The following is a 17,135-nucleotide window of genomic DNA, read 5'->3' as shown; positions in this document are numbered from 1 at the left end:
CTGATGGTATAAAAGTTATTTTCTGGTTTATCCCCTGTATTAACTGGAGCTTACCCACAGATATCACTGTAACTGGCTTGTCTGCTCCTCTTCTGAAACTCATTGAGTAGGGTGAGCTGAATGCCAGCAACAGCAACTGCTGCTAAACTAAGACGTATCTCAAGTTATGTTAATATTTATAGTTCTGCAGTGTAATTGCTCAGGTAGTGCTGGAAGTTCTGTTTGTGTGGCCCTTTGGCAAGAACAACAAAGGACTAGAGAAGCAACCACTTTGGCCATCCTGCTTAAATTGCTAGTTGCTGTGTGTTTTTGCAACCTTAATTAGTTACAGCAAAATAATGGGCACAAGAGTGAACTAATGATAAAGGCTAAGAATTTAATTACTGTGGGTTTGTTGAAAATAGGTCTGGTTTTGAAGGTTCTGACTTCCATTTATTGGGGATTTGTATATTTGGTAGATAGAGGTAACTATGAAGACGTAATGTTGTAACGTAACTGTTACTCTACTGAGGTTATAGTGTCCTGCACTCCACTTTATACATCATAAAATTCTTATTAAAAGGTTAGATTAGACCATGTCATTAAAGTGTTTGCTAAAACACTCTTAACTTACTAATTGACCTCTCAGAAATTAGTTGTAGGTAAAGAATCATCAAATACCTGGGTTTTGTGGTTTTCTTGGGGCATGTTAGCAGTTGCTGAGATCATAAGCATCTGCTGCAAATCAGTTACAATTACTGCTGAATGAGGTTGTGGGATACACGGAGATTGGAGTGAGTGATAGGCAGAGTGAAACAGCCGGAGGATAAACTTAAGCACATAAACATGCAAAGGTATGTAACAAGATTGTCAGAGTCATGCTTAAAGAGTCAAGGACCATTCCAACAAAAGCAGCAATTCTGAAGGTATATCAGTATTTAGAAGGGACAGGTTGCTTTGAATGAACTCACAGTGTAATGCTGTAGTAAAAAGGCATGTAGTAAAAACCATGGTGTTTGATAAATTACAGTTAGGATTATCAGGGACTTGACTTCATATGTGTGAAATATACATGTGTGTCATTGTATTTGCAGTGTAGGTGGTATCAGTACTAGACTGTTACCAATGTGATGGAATTGGATCTGTGGAATAGTGGAAATGTAACTGGAAGATTTAATGATGTGCTCTTGCTTGCTTTGTGTGAATCTGTAGGATGAAAATTCTTGTCAATACTTAGTGTGTTGTCACACATCTAGTGAATAAGTTACTCATCTAATTTATTTGTATACACAAATAACTGTCTATCTTAAGAAATAATACCAATGTCCATGGCTTACCGTCCATAGTAAGGGTTGTTTATTTTGCAGCCTGGCTATATATGCTGGTTTTACTGATAAGAAGTCTGTTAAATTTGATAAGCAGTCCTATCAGTTGAATCTTAATGTGTTTGAATTAGTATATTGCTTCTATAAATAGTATACAACGCAGGCTAGTTAATTGCTATGCTTGTTACTTCTAGTTTTGTGTGGATTTTAATGAACTCAGTTTAACCAAAGGCAGTGTATGCCTCAGCAAGCCTGCCTTAGCCTTTGCCTGAAGTTGTTGCAACGTGTTCAAACCCTCAGATCCTGTGCTTCACAAATTCACATTATTTTAGTGTTACTGCATCATGAATATGCATCATCATGATGATTTCACATGCAGAGTACTTGCTATTGAATGTCCTCTATGATGTTCCACATACCCATATCTAGATCAAGTGAGTACTGTTCCGTGTGCTTTGGGAATTAAAAGCATTGTGATCTAGTGCATCTTCTTTAAAGAAAACTAAAATCCTGTCTACCTGTATTTTTATGTTGAAGTGTGTACATGAAACTCCTGTTTATTTTTGTTTTAATATTGTTTGCTTTTTAGTGAGAGGTTTATGGTGAGGTTAAACAAGAACGGAGGCCCCAGGAATCCGGAGAAGATAGATCGAATGTGTGCACTTTTCACAGTACGTGTCCTTTCTCTTTCTTCTTGTCCTACAGTAGCATGATTGTAGATATGGTCACTTTGAGGGGAAAAAACCCAATTCTTCCTTTCCAATATATTGAGTAGAAGAGAAACTGTTTCCAAGTTTTCTTATGGTCATAAGTAAAGGTTAATATAAGAAAGTGAATGTGCTGTTTAATTGTTTTCATGGCCAAGTGAATGTTCTGAAATATTTCAAGTACATTTGTTCCTTGTTGTAGTTTGAAAACAGGAATATTTTCACTGCATGTACTCTGCTCTCAGATAACAAGGCACAGGAAAAAGCTGCACTGGCCTGCATATAAAGCAGGGCACTTCTTTCAGAATCTGAGTTAGACAAACAACTACAAAAACACACACAGAGAACCAGAAAAATCCCCAAACAGATTTCTGTCCTGGCCCAATCAAGAGTCTGTGTAGCAGCCCTGGGTGGATGGTGCAGCAGTTGCCTCCCAGGTCAGCAGCGCAGTGTGGGTGATGGAACAGAATGACTGGGTTGTGCTGCAGAAGCATCAGCTGGGTTGAGCTACAGACATTGGTTGTAGTAAAGGAAACTGCTGAGACTTCATAAGTTTCTACAGCAGGTCTGTGCAAGTAGCTACCCTGTCCTGACATAAAGCAGATATGACCAACTCTACCAGCAGTCTTTAACCATCTGTGCCAGAAGGACTGGATAAGTAACACCCATCTGGCTCCTACCATCTGGCTGATGATGCCTCAGTTGGGAGCAAAATAACCAGCTGAGATTTACTTATTTTATTTCTTCAGACTTAACCTCTTGCCTAACTGACTTCTTGTTTTATAGTTTTAGTTATACCAAAGTAGTAGTTTCAAAACACTCAAGATTTAATATGTTTTGCACTAATACCCGTTTTGCATCGGTCTCAAGTTCTGTTACAAATTGCCTCAGAATCATGTGTCAGATCATGGTTTTTATCTGCCACTTCTTCTCAGAAAGAATATGGAAATCTAGAGACACTAAAACTTTTTAACAGCTCATCACAGAAATGCTGTAAGGAGTTTCAGATCCCAAGTGTGATAAACACCTTCCATCGTGACTCACCTTTCGCTAGTGCACATGCTAGAAGCTCTGTGACAGAAGTATTTTTACCTCCACTGAAGAAAAAGATGACAGGCAGCTTTGGTATAAGCTTTAGCTCTGTCAGTGAAACCCTTAAAGGTAAAGCAGGGCTGGACAGTGAAATAGGTCTGGTTCCCACCACCATTCCCTTTTCTCCTTCAGACAATCATTGTTCCTCTTGAGGAATACAACTTGTTCCTTAAGAGCCTCTGAAGAGCCAGATGTAAGGATGCTCAGTTCTGCCTCCATGTGGATATAGGAGATGCAGGTCAATGGAAAAACAGCACTGACATTCATACTGACATCAGTGCCAGTTCTGGGTACAGTACCATCAGCAAAGTGCTACCAGCCAATTAAACGTCAGCAGAGGTAACAGTGGCTTAGTATGGGCATTGGTGCTGATGGCTATATTGCACTCAAACAAATAATAAGCATAGTTTCTCCTCTTCTGGGTCTTAAGTCATGTGCATGGATTCTCTGCAAAGGAATATCTAAAGACTTCTTCACAGGGGTTATGGGTTTTGATTGTTTGGTCCATGTCATAGTAAGAATTTCTTGCCTTGTACAAAGCCTCTGCTCCACAGAATGAAATACAAGGCCATCTGGGCCCACATTTTTTTTCCTTTTGAGTGTGACACAGCGTATTTTTTATGACACTGAAAAGTGACTGAAGTGTGAACCCATCAATATGTGCATGCCCTACCAGTTTCTCATGTTTTGGCAGCTGCCCTTTGAAAAACTCTACAGTTTACAGAACTCAAGTTCTCTAAATTAGTGCTAATTAGAACTGATAATCTGACAGTATAATAATTCCCCCTGTAAAATCACAATTGTTTTCAAAAATCTATTACTCTCTGGAGTATTAAGTACTGTCTCCAAGTTTTTTTGCTTTGTCAGATGTATTGTCAGGCACTACTGAGATTAAGACTATGGCAAATCCCTTCTTACTGTGGTACTCCAATTTCTCCAAGACATGCAAGATAAAACCTACCATATGCTACACTGTTGTGTTAGGTGAGGAAGAAAAGCCTAGAAAGCGTGTTCCCTTATTCATGCAGCAGCAGCAAAATAAGACTTGAAGAGAAAACATTAAGGAAGATTTATATAGCTTAATTCTTTTGCTTCAGAGAGGCGTGATCTGCTAGGCACTGAGCATACCAAACAGCGTATTTGCAACTCTGCATATGCAGCCCAGGGAAGCAGAGTGCTGCTTCTAAATGCAGGAAAAAGATACAGCCATGAATTTACTTGGTTGCTGTAATTTAGCAATATAACACTATTTGAAAGGGACTGAAAGTTCTCCTTAGAATGGATTCTCTTTATGCCTAGTTCTCAGTCACCATGCCCTGATTTTATTGTGCTATATGTCACTATAATCTGAAGTTCAGTGTTTTATCTGCATTGCCATCGTAATCTCAGTTGTTGAGATTTGGTTTCTCAAGTCAGGAGAGAAATTTGCTGCATGACTTGAAATTCATATTTTAATTTCCATTAAAAATAAGTTTTTAATTCACTGAATTGTTTCAAACTAGGAATGACAGAACTTAGATGTTCAGTTTACATTTTCTGACCTGCAGTCAGAAGATGGGTTGAAGAATGACAAAATGGGTTGCAGCTGAGGTAACTCAGGGGTTAAATTTACTATGTAAATTTGATAGTCTAATAATGTGTTTGAATTGAGGATTAAATGGACATTTCATATGTTTGCTGGGGTTTTCGTGTGGCATAGCTAGTCAGTGGAGTCAGAATCATTAATTTCTTTTCCTTTTGAAGGACATTCCAACCAAATATAATCCTTCCATAGTTCATTTTTCTTGTCTGTGAATTATAAATAATCATACTTTCTCTTATTAAAGGATGGAGGAGACAAACGAATGGAGAGTAATACTGTGTAGCCATTGTTGTCGTCCATGGGAGTTTTGCAGGCACTTATTTTGGAAATGCAATGTGTTCTTTTCTAAAGTCTGTGTTTTTTCCAATCTTGTAGGATCTCAGCAGCAAGGACATGAAGAGAGATTTGTACATAGTTGCCCATGTAATTCGAATAGGTACAGTATGATTTAATGCTTGAAATACGTTTTTTTAAAGTATGTTTTAATTAACTGACGTTATATTGATGTAACTAGTTAGAAAACCTAGTCATAGACTGTGCCTGTCTGATGAGATTAATAGTCAGACCGTATGTAGCAAAGTGTTATAAAGTTGCTAATGATTAACAGTGATATTTTTTCTCAGTCTGAAACAAAATACTTGAGTATTTTGGGGTAGGAGAGAGGAACTAAAAAGGCTTTTTGTTTCACATTCCACAACCTCAAATGAAGTCTTTTCATTGATGATACATAGCTAATTTACAGAGCAGGACATCAGCATACCTGTCCATTCACATCTAGTAAATCAGAGGCTGTTAGACAAATCTATGTAAAGATCTATTTTCTGCTGTAGGAGTCTGTGGTGCTTCCAAGAACCTTCACTCAAGGTCAGGGAGATGCTTGTAAAAGACCAGAGCAGGGAAGCTGTCACAGCTGTCAGGTGTTCTTTCTACCTGCTGGTGCCAAAAAGGAGCATTTGCAGCAGTACCAGCTGCTGGAAGCCTGTCAAGCTTGCAGCCAGCATTTAGCAGCATACACTTGCTTCTTACCAGGTTCACGTGGCTGCTCACACAGAGCTGCCCAAAGGAGAGATCTGTATGCGTAGTGCCTAGACCTGACCCTACTCAAGGAAGAAAGCCCTTCCTTGCTAATTTACCTAACTAGTCACCTTTTATAGAATGGGTTTCTCTGCCTATTTTTAAGCCAGCCTAGGCTTCATTTACTCTTTGTGAGGTTTGCAGTAGCAGGAATGGAAAGTGCTGAAGATTGAAGTGAATTTGGAATGTGTCTAATACGGTATAGTGCAGTGCTCAAAGTAGTTCACGGGCAGCCAGATGAATTTTTTAGCCCAGCAATATATTCAAGTGAAATGACTATATGACTCCTGGTATGTGAATTAAATTGCTAGAATGTCTTTTAGATGGAAGGTGCTGGATAGAAAAGAAATATCTCTAGTTAAAAAAGGATACAGCTTCATACCTCTTTTATGTGCTCCAAGACAAACGTGCTAAATGACACAATGGGTAATACATTCCCTTAAAGCCATTGTAGAGAGGGAAAATTTCTGTAAATGCTGGACTGTAGTGGAAGGACCACAGTGAATCCCTGTTTGAATGCAAAGAGGTGAGTACAGGCCATATGCTTGGCTCATTCAACAGATGATTTGTAGTCAGCCCATCTGGATGCAAATACATGTCATGGAGCTGCAAATCAAAGATGGCTAGACATAGAATCATAGAATGATATGATGCTGTTCACTTTGCCCTTGAGTGTTCTGTTAGCTAAGTGAGGTGATGTGCCTTAATCCAAGCAGCCCAGTGGGTCAGATAGATTCAGATGTACCTCTGGGTTGGAAACAGTAAACAAAGAAAAGGGAGTGAGAAGATGTGGTGGGTTGACATTGGCATAATGCCAGATGTCCACCAAGCCACTGTATCACTCCCCTTCTCAGCAGGACAGGGTAGAGGGGAAAATAAGATGGAAAAAACTTCATGTGTCAAGGTAAAGGCTGTTTAATGAAGCAAAAGCAAAGGCCGTGCACAGAAGCAAAGAAAACCAAAATATTTGTTTTCTCTTTCCATCAGCAGAAGATGTCCAGCCGCTTCCCAGGAAGTAAGGCTTCAGTATGTGAAGACAAGCTTCTTAATAACAAATGCCCCCTCTTCTCCTCCTTTGCCTTTTATTGCCATGTGGCATGGAAAATCCCATTGGTCAGTTTGAGTCAGCTGTCCTGGCCATATCCCATCCCAAGGTCTTGCCCACTGCCAGCCTACTGGTGAGGGGAGAATGTTGGAGAGCCAGCCTTGTTGCTGTGCCAGCACTGATCAGCAGTAGCCAGAACACTGATGTGTCACCAACATCTTTCTAGCTACAGCACTGTGAAGGCTGCTATGAGGAAAATTAACTCCACCTCAGCCAAACCCAGTTCAGAAGTATAGGAAAGACTACAAACTGTAGCTGACACTTTACTGTAGGTATGCATACCCAGAGGGGTAACAGAACAGAACAGGCAGGATGGTGGCATGTGAATCTCTTAATGTTTTACATTTCTGTTAATTTTAGGTCGCATGTTGCTAAATGATTCAAAAAAAGGGCCCCCACATTTACACTACCGGCGGCCCTATGGCTGTGCAGTGCTGAGCATCATGGATGTGCTCCAGTCCATCTCGGAAATCAAAGAAGAGAAGGATTTTGTTCTCAAAGTTTACACGTGAGTAACTCCTAGAAGGAAAAAAAATCAGGAAAAACACTTTGTGAATGTTGGGTGATGAGACATGAAAGAGATACTAAATATCAAGGTGCTATGAAATGGATTTGCAGCTTTATCCTCCTTGCAGGTAAAGGAGTGCTGTTGGTACTGGGGTTTGCTACTTTATTATCCCAGAAGCTCAGAAAACTAGGGGTCAACATAACAGATGTTTCAGGTGTGTGAAATGCTTCAGAAGTTATTGAGAATTGCCCAAATCCCTGTGACTTGCAAAGCTGCCCTTTCATTAATGTGATTTATTTAAAATCTACTGAGCCCAAAACCAAAGAAACGTGCTCTGTTTCACCTAATGAAGAGAATATGCCCCATCTCTTATGCCTTATGAGTCATGGTGACCAACGAAAGAAGAAGAAAACAACTGAAGTCAACAGTGGCTGACCAAAAAAAACTTAAGTCAACCTTTTTTGAGCAAGAACCTATGTTCAGTTCTTTGTGGTTTTGAACTTCGAACCGACCAATTCTAATGATGAAATGTGGTCTCACAGTTGTAATAAAAACAAAGAGAGCACAGACTGTCTGTAGACTGCAGGGAATATTTAGATTTCTTGTCAGTGAGGATAAATATTATCAAGATCTTTGCAGATACAGCTGACATTACTTTGTGGCCTGTGGCCACTATTCCAAGTAGTAAGATAATTCAAGAGATTTATAGAACTTTGTTATCCTTCGAGAAATGCATTCAGCAGTGGAAAATCTGACATTCAAGGGAAACAATAAATGAAAAAATGTCTTTCACTGTTCACTGATATCTCTTCATACATCAGAAATCTATAAGCCCAAAGAAAAGTGTCTCAGAGTCAACTCTTCCGTTCGTCTTTTGCCAACAGTAGCAAAAATGTCAAGTTATAAGGAAGAAAATGCTCTTCTTTCTTCTCTTTGTCAGTAGAATCTGGATAATGTTGGCATTTAGTCACCATTCAGTTTCAGCTTATTTCAAACTAGTGAGTTATATGGTTTTGTGTTATTGCTACTATTATTATTGTAGAGTTAATATAGTGCAACTGCAACATTTTTAGTGTTTACAGTAATTAAACATTCTGAATAACAGATTTCTGGTTTGATGTTCTTTAAATGGATCTTTGCCTTCTTATTCACTGAAAAATATGAGAGAAAAAGCTGGACTTTCCATTTGTCAGTGACAAGTACAGTCATGCATCCAGTTAGTGCCATACAAATTCCTAGAACTATGATCAAAAAAATCACAGGGTAGAGAGCTTCCCTTTCCCTCCTATTAATCTGAAGTGTTTTGTTAACATGAATTCCCTTCACACCACCCAAAGTACCAACTGTATCTGCCTAAATGTTTAAGTAGGTTTATACCAGCTGTTGTTCACCTCTGCTGCCCCACAACCTTCAACATCCACACACAGCCATTAATGCTGTCCCAGAGAGCAAGCAGAGCCCATAACAGAATTCAACCCAGTAATCAGATGCTTGTAATTTTTTATCACTGTTATCATTCACTTGGGTTGTTTGTCTTGTGTATCATTCTTTTATGTTACTACTGTTTGGAATGTGCTCTGTAAACCTCCAACAAAAGTCTTCAGAAAGGAAACTGAATAGAATAAAGGACACCAGCTTGTTCCTTTGCAGCTTTAGTAGATGTTGGTCTTCCATGGCAGAAAGCTTTCACAGGTTTATCTGCTTGCATCTTCTCTTTGCATATTCTTTTAGCTACCCTACTTTTTCTTGCTTTGTAGACTACAACTGAAATGACAGATTTCTATCCTTTGTGAGTTTAAAATTGTGTGTGAATGCTTAAACAACGCTGAGCTGATTTTCTTACCTGCTGCTCTCATTTTGATTATTGTTAAAATGCCTCAGGCCAACACAAAAACATTCTGAAGATGAAATAAGGAGGGAGGTGTGTTTGTATTTTTAAAGGAGCAGTAAAAAGATTTCTTTTTGTAGCCTGTCTAGCTAAAGCTTGCAGCTGCCAGAAATGAGGCAGCCAGCATGCAGCCAGAAAAGCCTTTTGGTGGTGAGAAGCTGGAAAATATTTGAGAGACTGAAAGCCTAACAAAGACTGGAGCAAATACATGATGTTTCAATGAGGACTTTTGCTGGCTCCACAAGAGGGAATGCTTATGGAGGAGAAGAAAAAAATAAATCAATTTACTTCAGTCTTTCTCAGCTTCACTTGTTATTGTTAAAGATTTATGTCTCAAAAATACATCTTCCTCACAATCCAGATTTTCCTGTTTGTTAATCCCACAGTCATGTTATAATCTTGCTAAGAGGATATAGTACCACAGCACTAGTTATAAGCTCATTATGTGAAAGCATGAAGGTTTACTTTTATCATTCTTTTTAATAATATACATATGAAATATTCTAAAAGTAAGATGGAAACTAAATTCTGAATCATTTTTGAGATCAGTTGATGATATTATTTTTTTATATGAATCTTTAATTGATTTTTTTGCTCATTGAATGTTATTTTTTTCTGTCAGTCTTCCCACTCCTCTAAATACCTCCATTCTTTCTCTTTTATATTATCCAGTTGGGTGGTTTTTTTGTCCTATTTTCTCTCAATCCTTTATTTTTCTCCTTCTCCAGCAGTAACTCTTAAAATTCCGTCCTATTGATGTGGTGTATTGCCCCCACGTCTTTCCCTTTTGGTACTCAGTTGTTGTTATTTGCCCAGCTGGACAAGGACATACATTGCATTTCTGTCCCCATCTGTCTGACATCAGGGTCTGATGTAGTATGACCAACATTCCAAATGGCAAATTCACCGTAGAACCAGCCAATCTGAAAAGATGATGGATATCTCAGGAGAAAATTCTTATTTCCACGAGAAATACTTTTTGCAGTATATTTGGTATTTAGACAAGTAAAATGTTAACACAATAAAATGCATCACAAGAAAGTGTTTTCAGGCCAGCATTTCAAACTTGGGAGAATATTATTCTTTGTGTTCAGGAAATGTAAAGTGCAGCTTACCTTGGTAACTGGTACAAAACTAGCTTTAAGCTATCCTTACAGTCCATTGATTTTGGAATAACTTTGTTCCAGGTTAATTTGCAGGCATAAGTCATTAGAGGCTGAAATCTATGTTAACTTGCACTCCAGAGGCTGGTTCAGCAACTAAAAAATAATCAGAGGTTAGAAATTTTCTGTAGTCTCAGCTGTGAGGATGGAGGATCGTATTGAATTTGTCCTATAGGTTATCTCTCATGGAAGAATATAATAATTTCCAGTAATATAAATGACCTTTTAATGTCTTGTCAAGACATATCTTAGCACTGCTGTGTTTTGGTTTTGAGGTACTGTTTTGGGGAGTACAAATAATCAATTTTTCATACTGTTAAGTTCTGTAAGGTCACTTCAGTGCTGAACTGTCTTGAGTTACTGTGTGGATATGTGATCTCAAAAGGATGAAGTAGTTACAGAAGATATGGAGTAGAGCAAATAAAATGTTCAGCAGCAGGGAGTCTTTTCTTTAAAGGAGAGGTTGTGGGGAGCTTCAGCTTGAAGAGAAGTGAGAAGGGATGTGACCAAGACTTTTAAAATCATGGTGAGGGGTAAACTGTTGTTCATGAAATACAACAGTGCAAGAGGTAAGGATGCTCAGGAAAATAAGTAGATGACCTAGGTAAAAAATAGGTAAAAAGATGGAAGAAAGTACCTATTTAGAGAGCAGGTAGTGGTTGTGGTGGCACAGGGTGCTGTGGAGATAGGCACTATTAGAAGGTCTGAAGGGAATTAGACAAGTTTGTCAAAAACAGGTCCATAAACAGAAGTAGACATGGACACTCTCAACATCCCTAATCCAACAACCTCAGGCCAGAGTACATGAGCATGACTGCCCAAGCAGTATCTCCTAATGCCAGTGTGGGAAGCTAATTTTTAATGTTAATATATTCTTAACAGCTGAGATGTCTGAAACCTAAGCCCACTGCAGGGAAAGGAGGAGTGTTAAGTATAGCTAAGATTTCAGGTGGGATAATCCCAATCTAACTGTACCAGATAACCTAGGAATACCCTGCTCAACATTTTAATTAAGTGAAGACTTTTGGATAGCATGCTGAGAAGTCTCTCTTAATAGTTTTCTCCATTTTTCCTTTTTACTGTACTTTGTGTTTAATTTATTCCAAGTTTATGTTCCTTTTGCTTTTATAATAATCAACATTTGCAGGGGGTATCAGTAAGTGGGCTGTAACAGGCTTTATGGGTTATCTCATTATTCTTGGCAGTATATGACTTTGTAATACTGAAGCTGTAGAAAATTACAAGATACTACTTATTCTAGATGGCCTTAATTCCTTCTGCCATACTATTCTTCAGTTACATAATGCAGCAAGCAAAAAAAATCCCTACTGTCTTCACAGTAGCTGATTCATATCTTACCCTGCTTTTGCCAACATTATGTATTCTTGGGGGAAAACAAAAAAAAAGGAAAAAGTGTTCATTTGCTTGGGAGAAGTTTTAGAAAGGGACTTATCAAACATTGCTGCTGAGTTAAAGATTGCTGGCTTCATGGGGACTCTTTAAATCTTGCAGTTGTGATTTAAATAAAGCACAATTGACTTTTAAAAGCAAATTGACTTGATCAGCGTATTGTTTCTTCTTTTTTCTTTTCTATTTTTTCTTTTTTAACCACTGCACTGGTTTTGAGCCTGTTGGTGGTAAAGGTTCTGGGTTTATTTTTCAGATTGTTACACAAGGAAAACTGTCATTTCAGCTGTGTTTACGCTAAAGTACTTCATAACATTATAGTGTGTCTCTTCATTATGTGATTCACTTCTGTCCTGGTATCATTCCATTCAAGCTCAGTGAGTTTAGCAGGTTGGTTATACAGCTTGACATATACTAGTGCAAATAAAGTCATGCACTTTGTTAAGATAAGAATCCTAATGCAGGTTGACAAAGGGCCTTTCTAGTCAACCTCCTTCTCAGAGCAAGGCCTGCTGTGAGATCAGAACAGACTGCTCAGGGCTTTATCCAGTCGTGTCTCAATAACCTCCAGGGATGGAGATGGCACAGGTTCTCTGGACAACCTCTTCCAATCATGCTTGACTGTCTTCCTGGAAAGAATATTTCTAATATGCAGTCTGAACCTTTCTTGCTTATGTTTATGCTTGTTGCTTTACATCATCTCACCATGCAACACTGGAGAATCTGGCTGACTCATTTGTCTTAATAAAAACTTGTAGGTCTTGGGAGGCTGCTGTTAATGTTCTCCCTCTTGTCTTGTCTTTTCCAGGCTGAAAAAGCCCTGGTCCCTCAACCTCTTCTCCTACAGTGCATGCTCTAGCCACTTGCCCATGCACAAGACTCTCTCCAATTGTTGGAGAACCCAAAACTGAGCACAGTACTCTAGCTGCAGGCCAACAACTGCCAAGTAATGTCCTTTCCCAACTGACAGTAGAAACATAAACAAATACCTGTGAAATATTAGTATGTTGTATAAACAGCAGTTTACAAAATATGGTTTTTAATATATCTTGTAGCTGGATAAAGTTTTCTCTAATGGGTAAAGCCTGTGTCGTTGCTTTGTGAAAAGTTTTGGCAAGTTCACTGAACATTTAGGATGGGTTACTCTTTATGAGAGTAAGAATTTTGGATGGAATAAAAGTTGCAGGATGAAGAAAGACCTGAAGTACACAGATACATCTGAAATATGATGCAGTAACGTATCTTGGGAAGTATTTATATCTACATTGGGATTTTTTCTTTTCCAAAACACTGAGAGCAGTGCTTTAGCAGTTCAGCAGCCACCTATATGATGCCTACATTTTGGTTCCTAGCATTATCTTAATGCCTAAGGTTTGTTGTCTTGAAATATATAAGTTAGTACCTAAACTCTGTGAAAGAGCCTAGGTACCAGTTATTGTCTAGAAACAAGGAAACACAATGAAACTGAAGATCTGTCTATTGCTGCTGAGGGCTTGATTGTGTAGGCAGGCCCAGGAGACTTCTAAAAGTGCTGGTGACACTGAATACAGTATTAAACACACAGCCTTACTCACTTTCATTAAAAACACAGCTCACAAGAGAGAGGATTATGTGGCTCATCTTTCATGTGATAGCTTAATAAAGAGGGACACCGATTCTTTGCCTCCCAATCAAATGTCTCTCTCATACATTGAGACAGTAGCCTATGAACTCAGAACATGGGGCTTATTTCCTTGATTACTTTCTCAGTGGCACTCCAATCCATGTACTTTTGGCTTTGGATCCTCAACAGAAACATAACACATCTGACTCAGGTGCTCAGAAAGCAGGAGACGTGCAAGTGTGCTTTTGTCCTGTTTCCTGCTTTGCTGGCTCTCTGTTCATGTGGTGAATATTTCGTGGGTTATCATTAAAAGGAATCTGTATTTCTCTGTGACTGGGAAGGAGACTTGAACCATCTGCATCTGGTGCTCTCAGCCACCTCTGCCACAATATGATTTCCAAATGCTACAGTGTCCCTGATTTCCTGATTTGGTAATGTGACTGGAAATGAAGTGTAACAGTGTTTACTAATGCTTCTTAAAATTACATATAGATGAATAAATAGTTGTGAAACTCTCCTCCAGGAGGTCATACACATACAGTAGCATACTTTTTGATATTTGTTCTACAGTTTGGGGGTGAGGGGAGGGAGTTGCATTATGTTTCAAGGCATTTGTAAAATATATAGGTAAGCAAAAGTCGTGTTGAGATACTAAAAATTTAAGGGTTTATTTAGTCTTTCAAATTTCACTTTTTATTTGTTGATTTTAACTTGATTTTTTATTAAAACCAAAAAGGTAATACGTACAACCGTTAATTTTAGCTTAGTTTTCTTCATGCACAGAATTCAAATGGAAAGTCCAGAGCTTGCTTTGTTCTGTCATAATACAGAGTGAAGCAACAGCTTTGATGACAGAAATGTCACCAGCAGCTCCTAAGTGTCCATAAAAAGGTGGTAACAATTAGGGAATGTTTTGCTTCCACTCTTAAGAACAAGAGTTACATGGGATTTCTCTCATTCATCAAAGCCACACAACCTACAGCAAAGCTGACTTTCCTGTCCTGAGATGGTTCAGCAGAAAGCTTTTGACTTGAATTAGTGTTCTTTTGTTTTAGGTGTAACAACGAAAATGAATGGTGCCAGATCCATGAAAATATCATTCGCAAGTCCAGCACCAAATACACAGCACCCAGCTCCAACTATGGTAAATGTTTACTTCTATGTTTCTCTCCTAATAACAGCTGAAGATTTCCTTTAGGAAGCTGCTAATTGTTTAGAGCAGAGAAAATCAGTGAGGTGTGAGATTATGCATAGCTGAGTTTCTCTACTTGTTGTGCTTTTCAAATTTAGCTTAAATTCATTCAGGTGGAGTTTACAGGTGAAAATGTGTGTGACATCTGCCAATTGAACCAGGAATTGAGAAAAACCCAAACCACCTGATACCTTTCCTTCTCAGATATGACTGACAGTAATACTAATTCAGCATGCTTAATTTCCTTCATTGTTGTATCTGCAGTGTTATTTTATTGTAGGTGAGGTCAGCAGTGGAAAGAACTAATGGCCTGCTGTTGCATTAGCATATTCTGTGAGTCTCCAGTTATTGGCTGGTACTGAGTATATCTGTGCTTCTGAAAACTGGTGGCCCATGGGAGAATGCAACAGAAGCAGCAATCAGCATTGGCAGAACCCCTTTAAAAGTTGGGGAGGGGGGTTGTGGCACTGGCCCATGTTACTGTGAGCAGACTTTTCTGCACTGGGAATGAAGAATTTAACTTTTATCAGAATTTCCCTGGGTAAAACTCTCTTCCTTTTCATCCCTGATTCTCTTCAAAATTCCAGGTAGAACACACACCTAAGGCTTGCTCTCTTGAGGATACTTGGCATCTTGTAAACAGCAGCAAAGCCAGAGGTTAAGTTTGTCTAGTATACTTGTCTGACTGTTCAGGAAATTCTCATGCCCAGAAAATCAGCTGTGTTTTCCTACCTACAAATTAATTCTCAAGATGACTTTGTCATATTTTCAGTACTAGATAGTTCATGACATAGTTGAGGAGAAAAACTGACTTTGCAGTTCTTGCCACCTTTCAAACCCTTTTTTTTTTTCCCCAGCTAATGACAGACAAGGAAAGTAAATCTTGTCCTGTCTCCTCGCTGCCTTTAATGATTCCTGCAGTTCCCTAATTCAGAGATACCCTGATTCAATTCCACAAACCAGCTGATGGGATGCAGTTCAGTCTCCTTACAGACAGTTCTGGATTCATGACCAAGTGTCTGATTAATCCATGTGCTGATGTCCAAATACTGATAGTGTTTTAATTTCACTTGTTTGCATGTTGAGACACTGTGGTGGAATATTTATTTCACACTCCCACAGAAGATACTAATCACAACATCAGGCACATAAAACAGTTGTGTGGTTTGGAGTTTTGTTATATGCAAAGCTGGTCTCCTTCCCTGCAGCTCCTCCTGTTACAGCTAAAGTCATCCACCACTTATCATTACAACATCTTCCTAAATTGTATAAAATTGTTTGAAACGGGCTGTTTGCATTTATTTCCAATGCCAAGTGTCTGCCTAAAACTCTTTTTTTTTTCCTAGTATGAGCTTTTTTGAAGAGCAGAAAGAAAGGGAAACAGGTGTTTATGCTTTTTTTTTTGGCTGTTCAAAATAGTTATTTCAAACATTTCATTAAGCTCTAGTGCATCTCTGGAACGGGAGATTGAAATTTGACAAGAGGTATTGCACTGGTGGAAGGGGCAGTATTTGTAGGCTGACATGAAGCTGTGGAAGGACAGGATGTGTAGAAAAGAGGACTGGGGAGCATGTTTACAAAAGCTCTTGGGGAGAGGAAGAAGTTAGGGAAAAGATTTTTGGGGTGGAACAAGTGAGAGGGTATCACATAAGTAATATATCTAATACCATGCTGGAAATTAACATTAGTGATTGCTTTTTATAGATAATAAATTAATTCTGGTGCTGTGTAAGTACTGGAGGTGTTGGCTGTGGGAAGGTCTGAACTTCTGAATTTACTCCAGTTCCTTGTGTAGGAATATTTTGAATGATTTTCATTTGTTTGAGTTTAACAGCAAAGGAGGATATAAAAGGAACAATTTTTAAGTGATCTTGTCTCCTGTGTTCCTCTAAGCCTTCTGTAGCACACAGAGATACATCATACATGGTACTCTAAAGGTTTGATTTCTTTTCTCCATGGTTATAAAGCTTCTGTTTTCCCTGCAGTGCTTTGCAGCACTCTTCTCCCTACTTAGCTGGACAGTTGCAAGTCTATGTTTTGGCAGCTTTTGAGAACAAACATGCTGATTTTCCAGCTGGCTGGTTGGCCCCCGTTTTATTTTGTTTTAAGGCTTTATGCTCTTTTTTTCATCCCAACTCCTAGTAGTCATAAAACTTGCATAATCTCCATGTTAACTATATCTCTACGTATTTGCCAGATTTGTCTGAAGCCAAACAACAGGTTTGAAAAGCATTTCAAGAGAGCAGAGCAGAAAGCAGGTGGGAAGTACATGAGATTACTGGTTCCATTCACCCAGTAACTTTTCTAACAAAGTGATGACTTAAGTTACTATTTGCAAAGCCCATTTATTAAGCTTAGGAAATAGCAGTTAGATGGCTCATGCAATAATATACAAAGCAGTGTTTGTTTTCATCTGTGTTGTACCAGAGAGTGAAGAGAGAGGATAGAAAGAACTCTTGACTCATTGAATGAGGTAAAGATGATGAGAAATTGCTGTGTGAAGGTAATTC

General features: G+C 38.7%; 1 protein-coding gene across 6 annotated transcripts in view; it reads left to right on the top strand.

Annotated features, from left to right (window-relative positions):
• Positions 1 to 17,135, top strand: part of DOCK3 (dedicator of cytokinesis 3) — a 199,864-nt gene that overhangs the window by 98,220 nt on the left and 84,509 nt on the right. For all 6 annotated transcript variants that reach the window (XR_009819784.1, XM_062008169.1, XM_062008167.1 and 3 more), the window contains exons 10-13: positions 1,894 to 1,975; positions 5,061 to 5,121; positions 7,225 to 7,372; positions 14,489 to 14,577. Coding sequence is in view for 5 of the 6 variants with exons in the window: in XM_062008169.1 (XP_061864153.1) it covers positions 1,894 to 1,975; positions 5,061 to 5,121; positions 7,225 to 7,372; positions 14,489 to 14,577 (380 nt within the window). In the remaining variant the exon portion in view is untranslated. The remainder of the gene's footprint in view (positions 1 to 1,893; positions 1,976 to 5,060; positions 5,122 to 7,224; positions 7,373 to 14,488; positions 14,578 to 17,135) is intronic.

Source organism: Colius striatus, chromosome 15, assembly GCF_028858725.1.
Source record: "Colius striatus isolate bColStr4 chromosome 15, bColStr4.1.hap1, whole genome shotgun sequence".
In the NCBI taxonomy this organism is placed as follows: Eukaryota; Metazoa; Chordata; class Aves; order Coliiformes; family Coliidae; genus Colius; species Colius striatus.
Note: the sequence above shows the minus strand (reverse complement) of the source record. Positions and strands in the feature narration are given on the sequence as shown.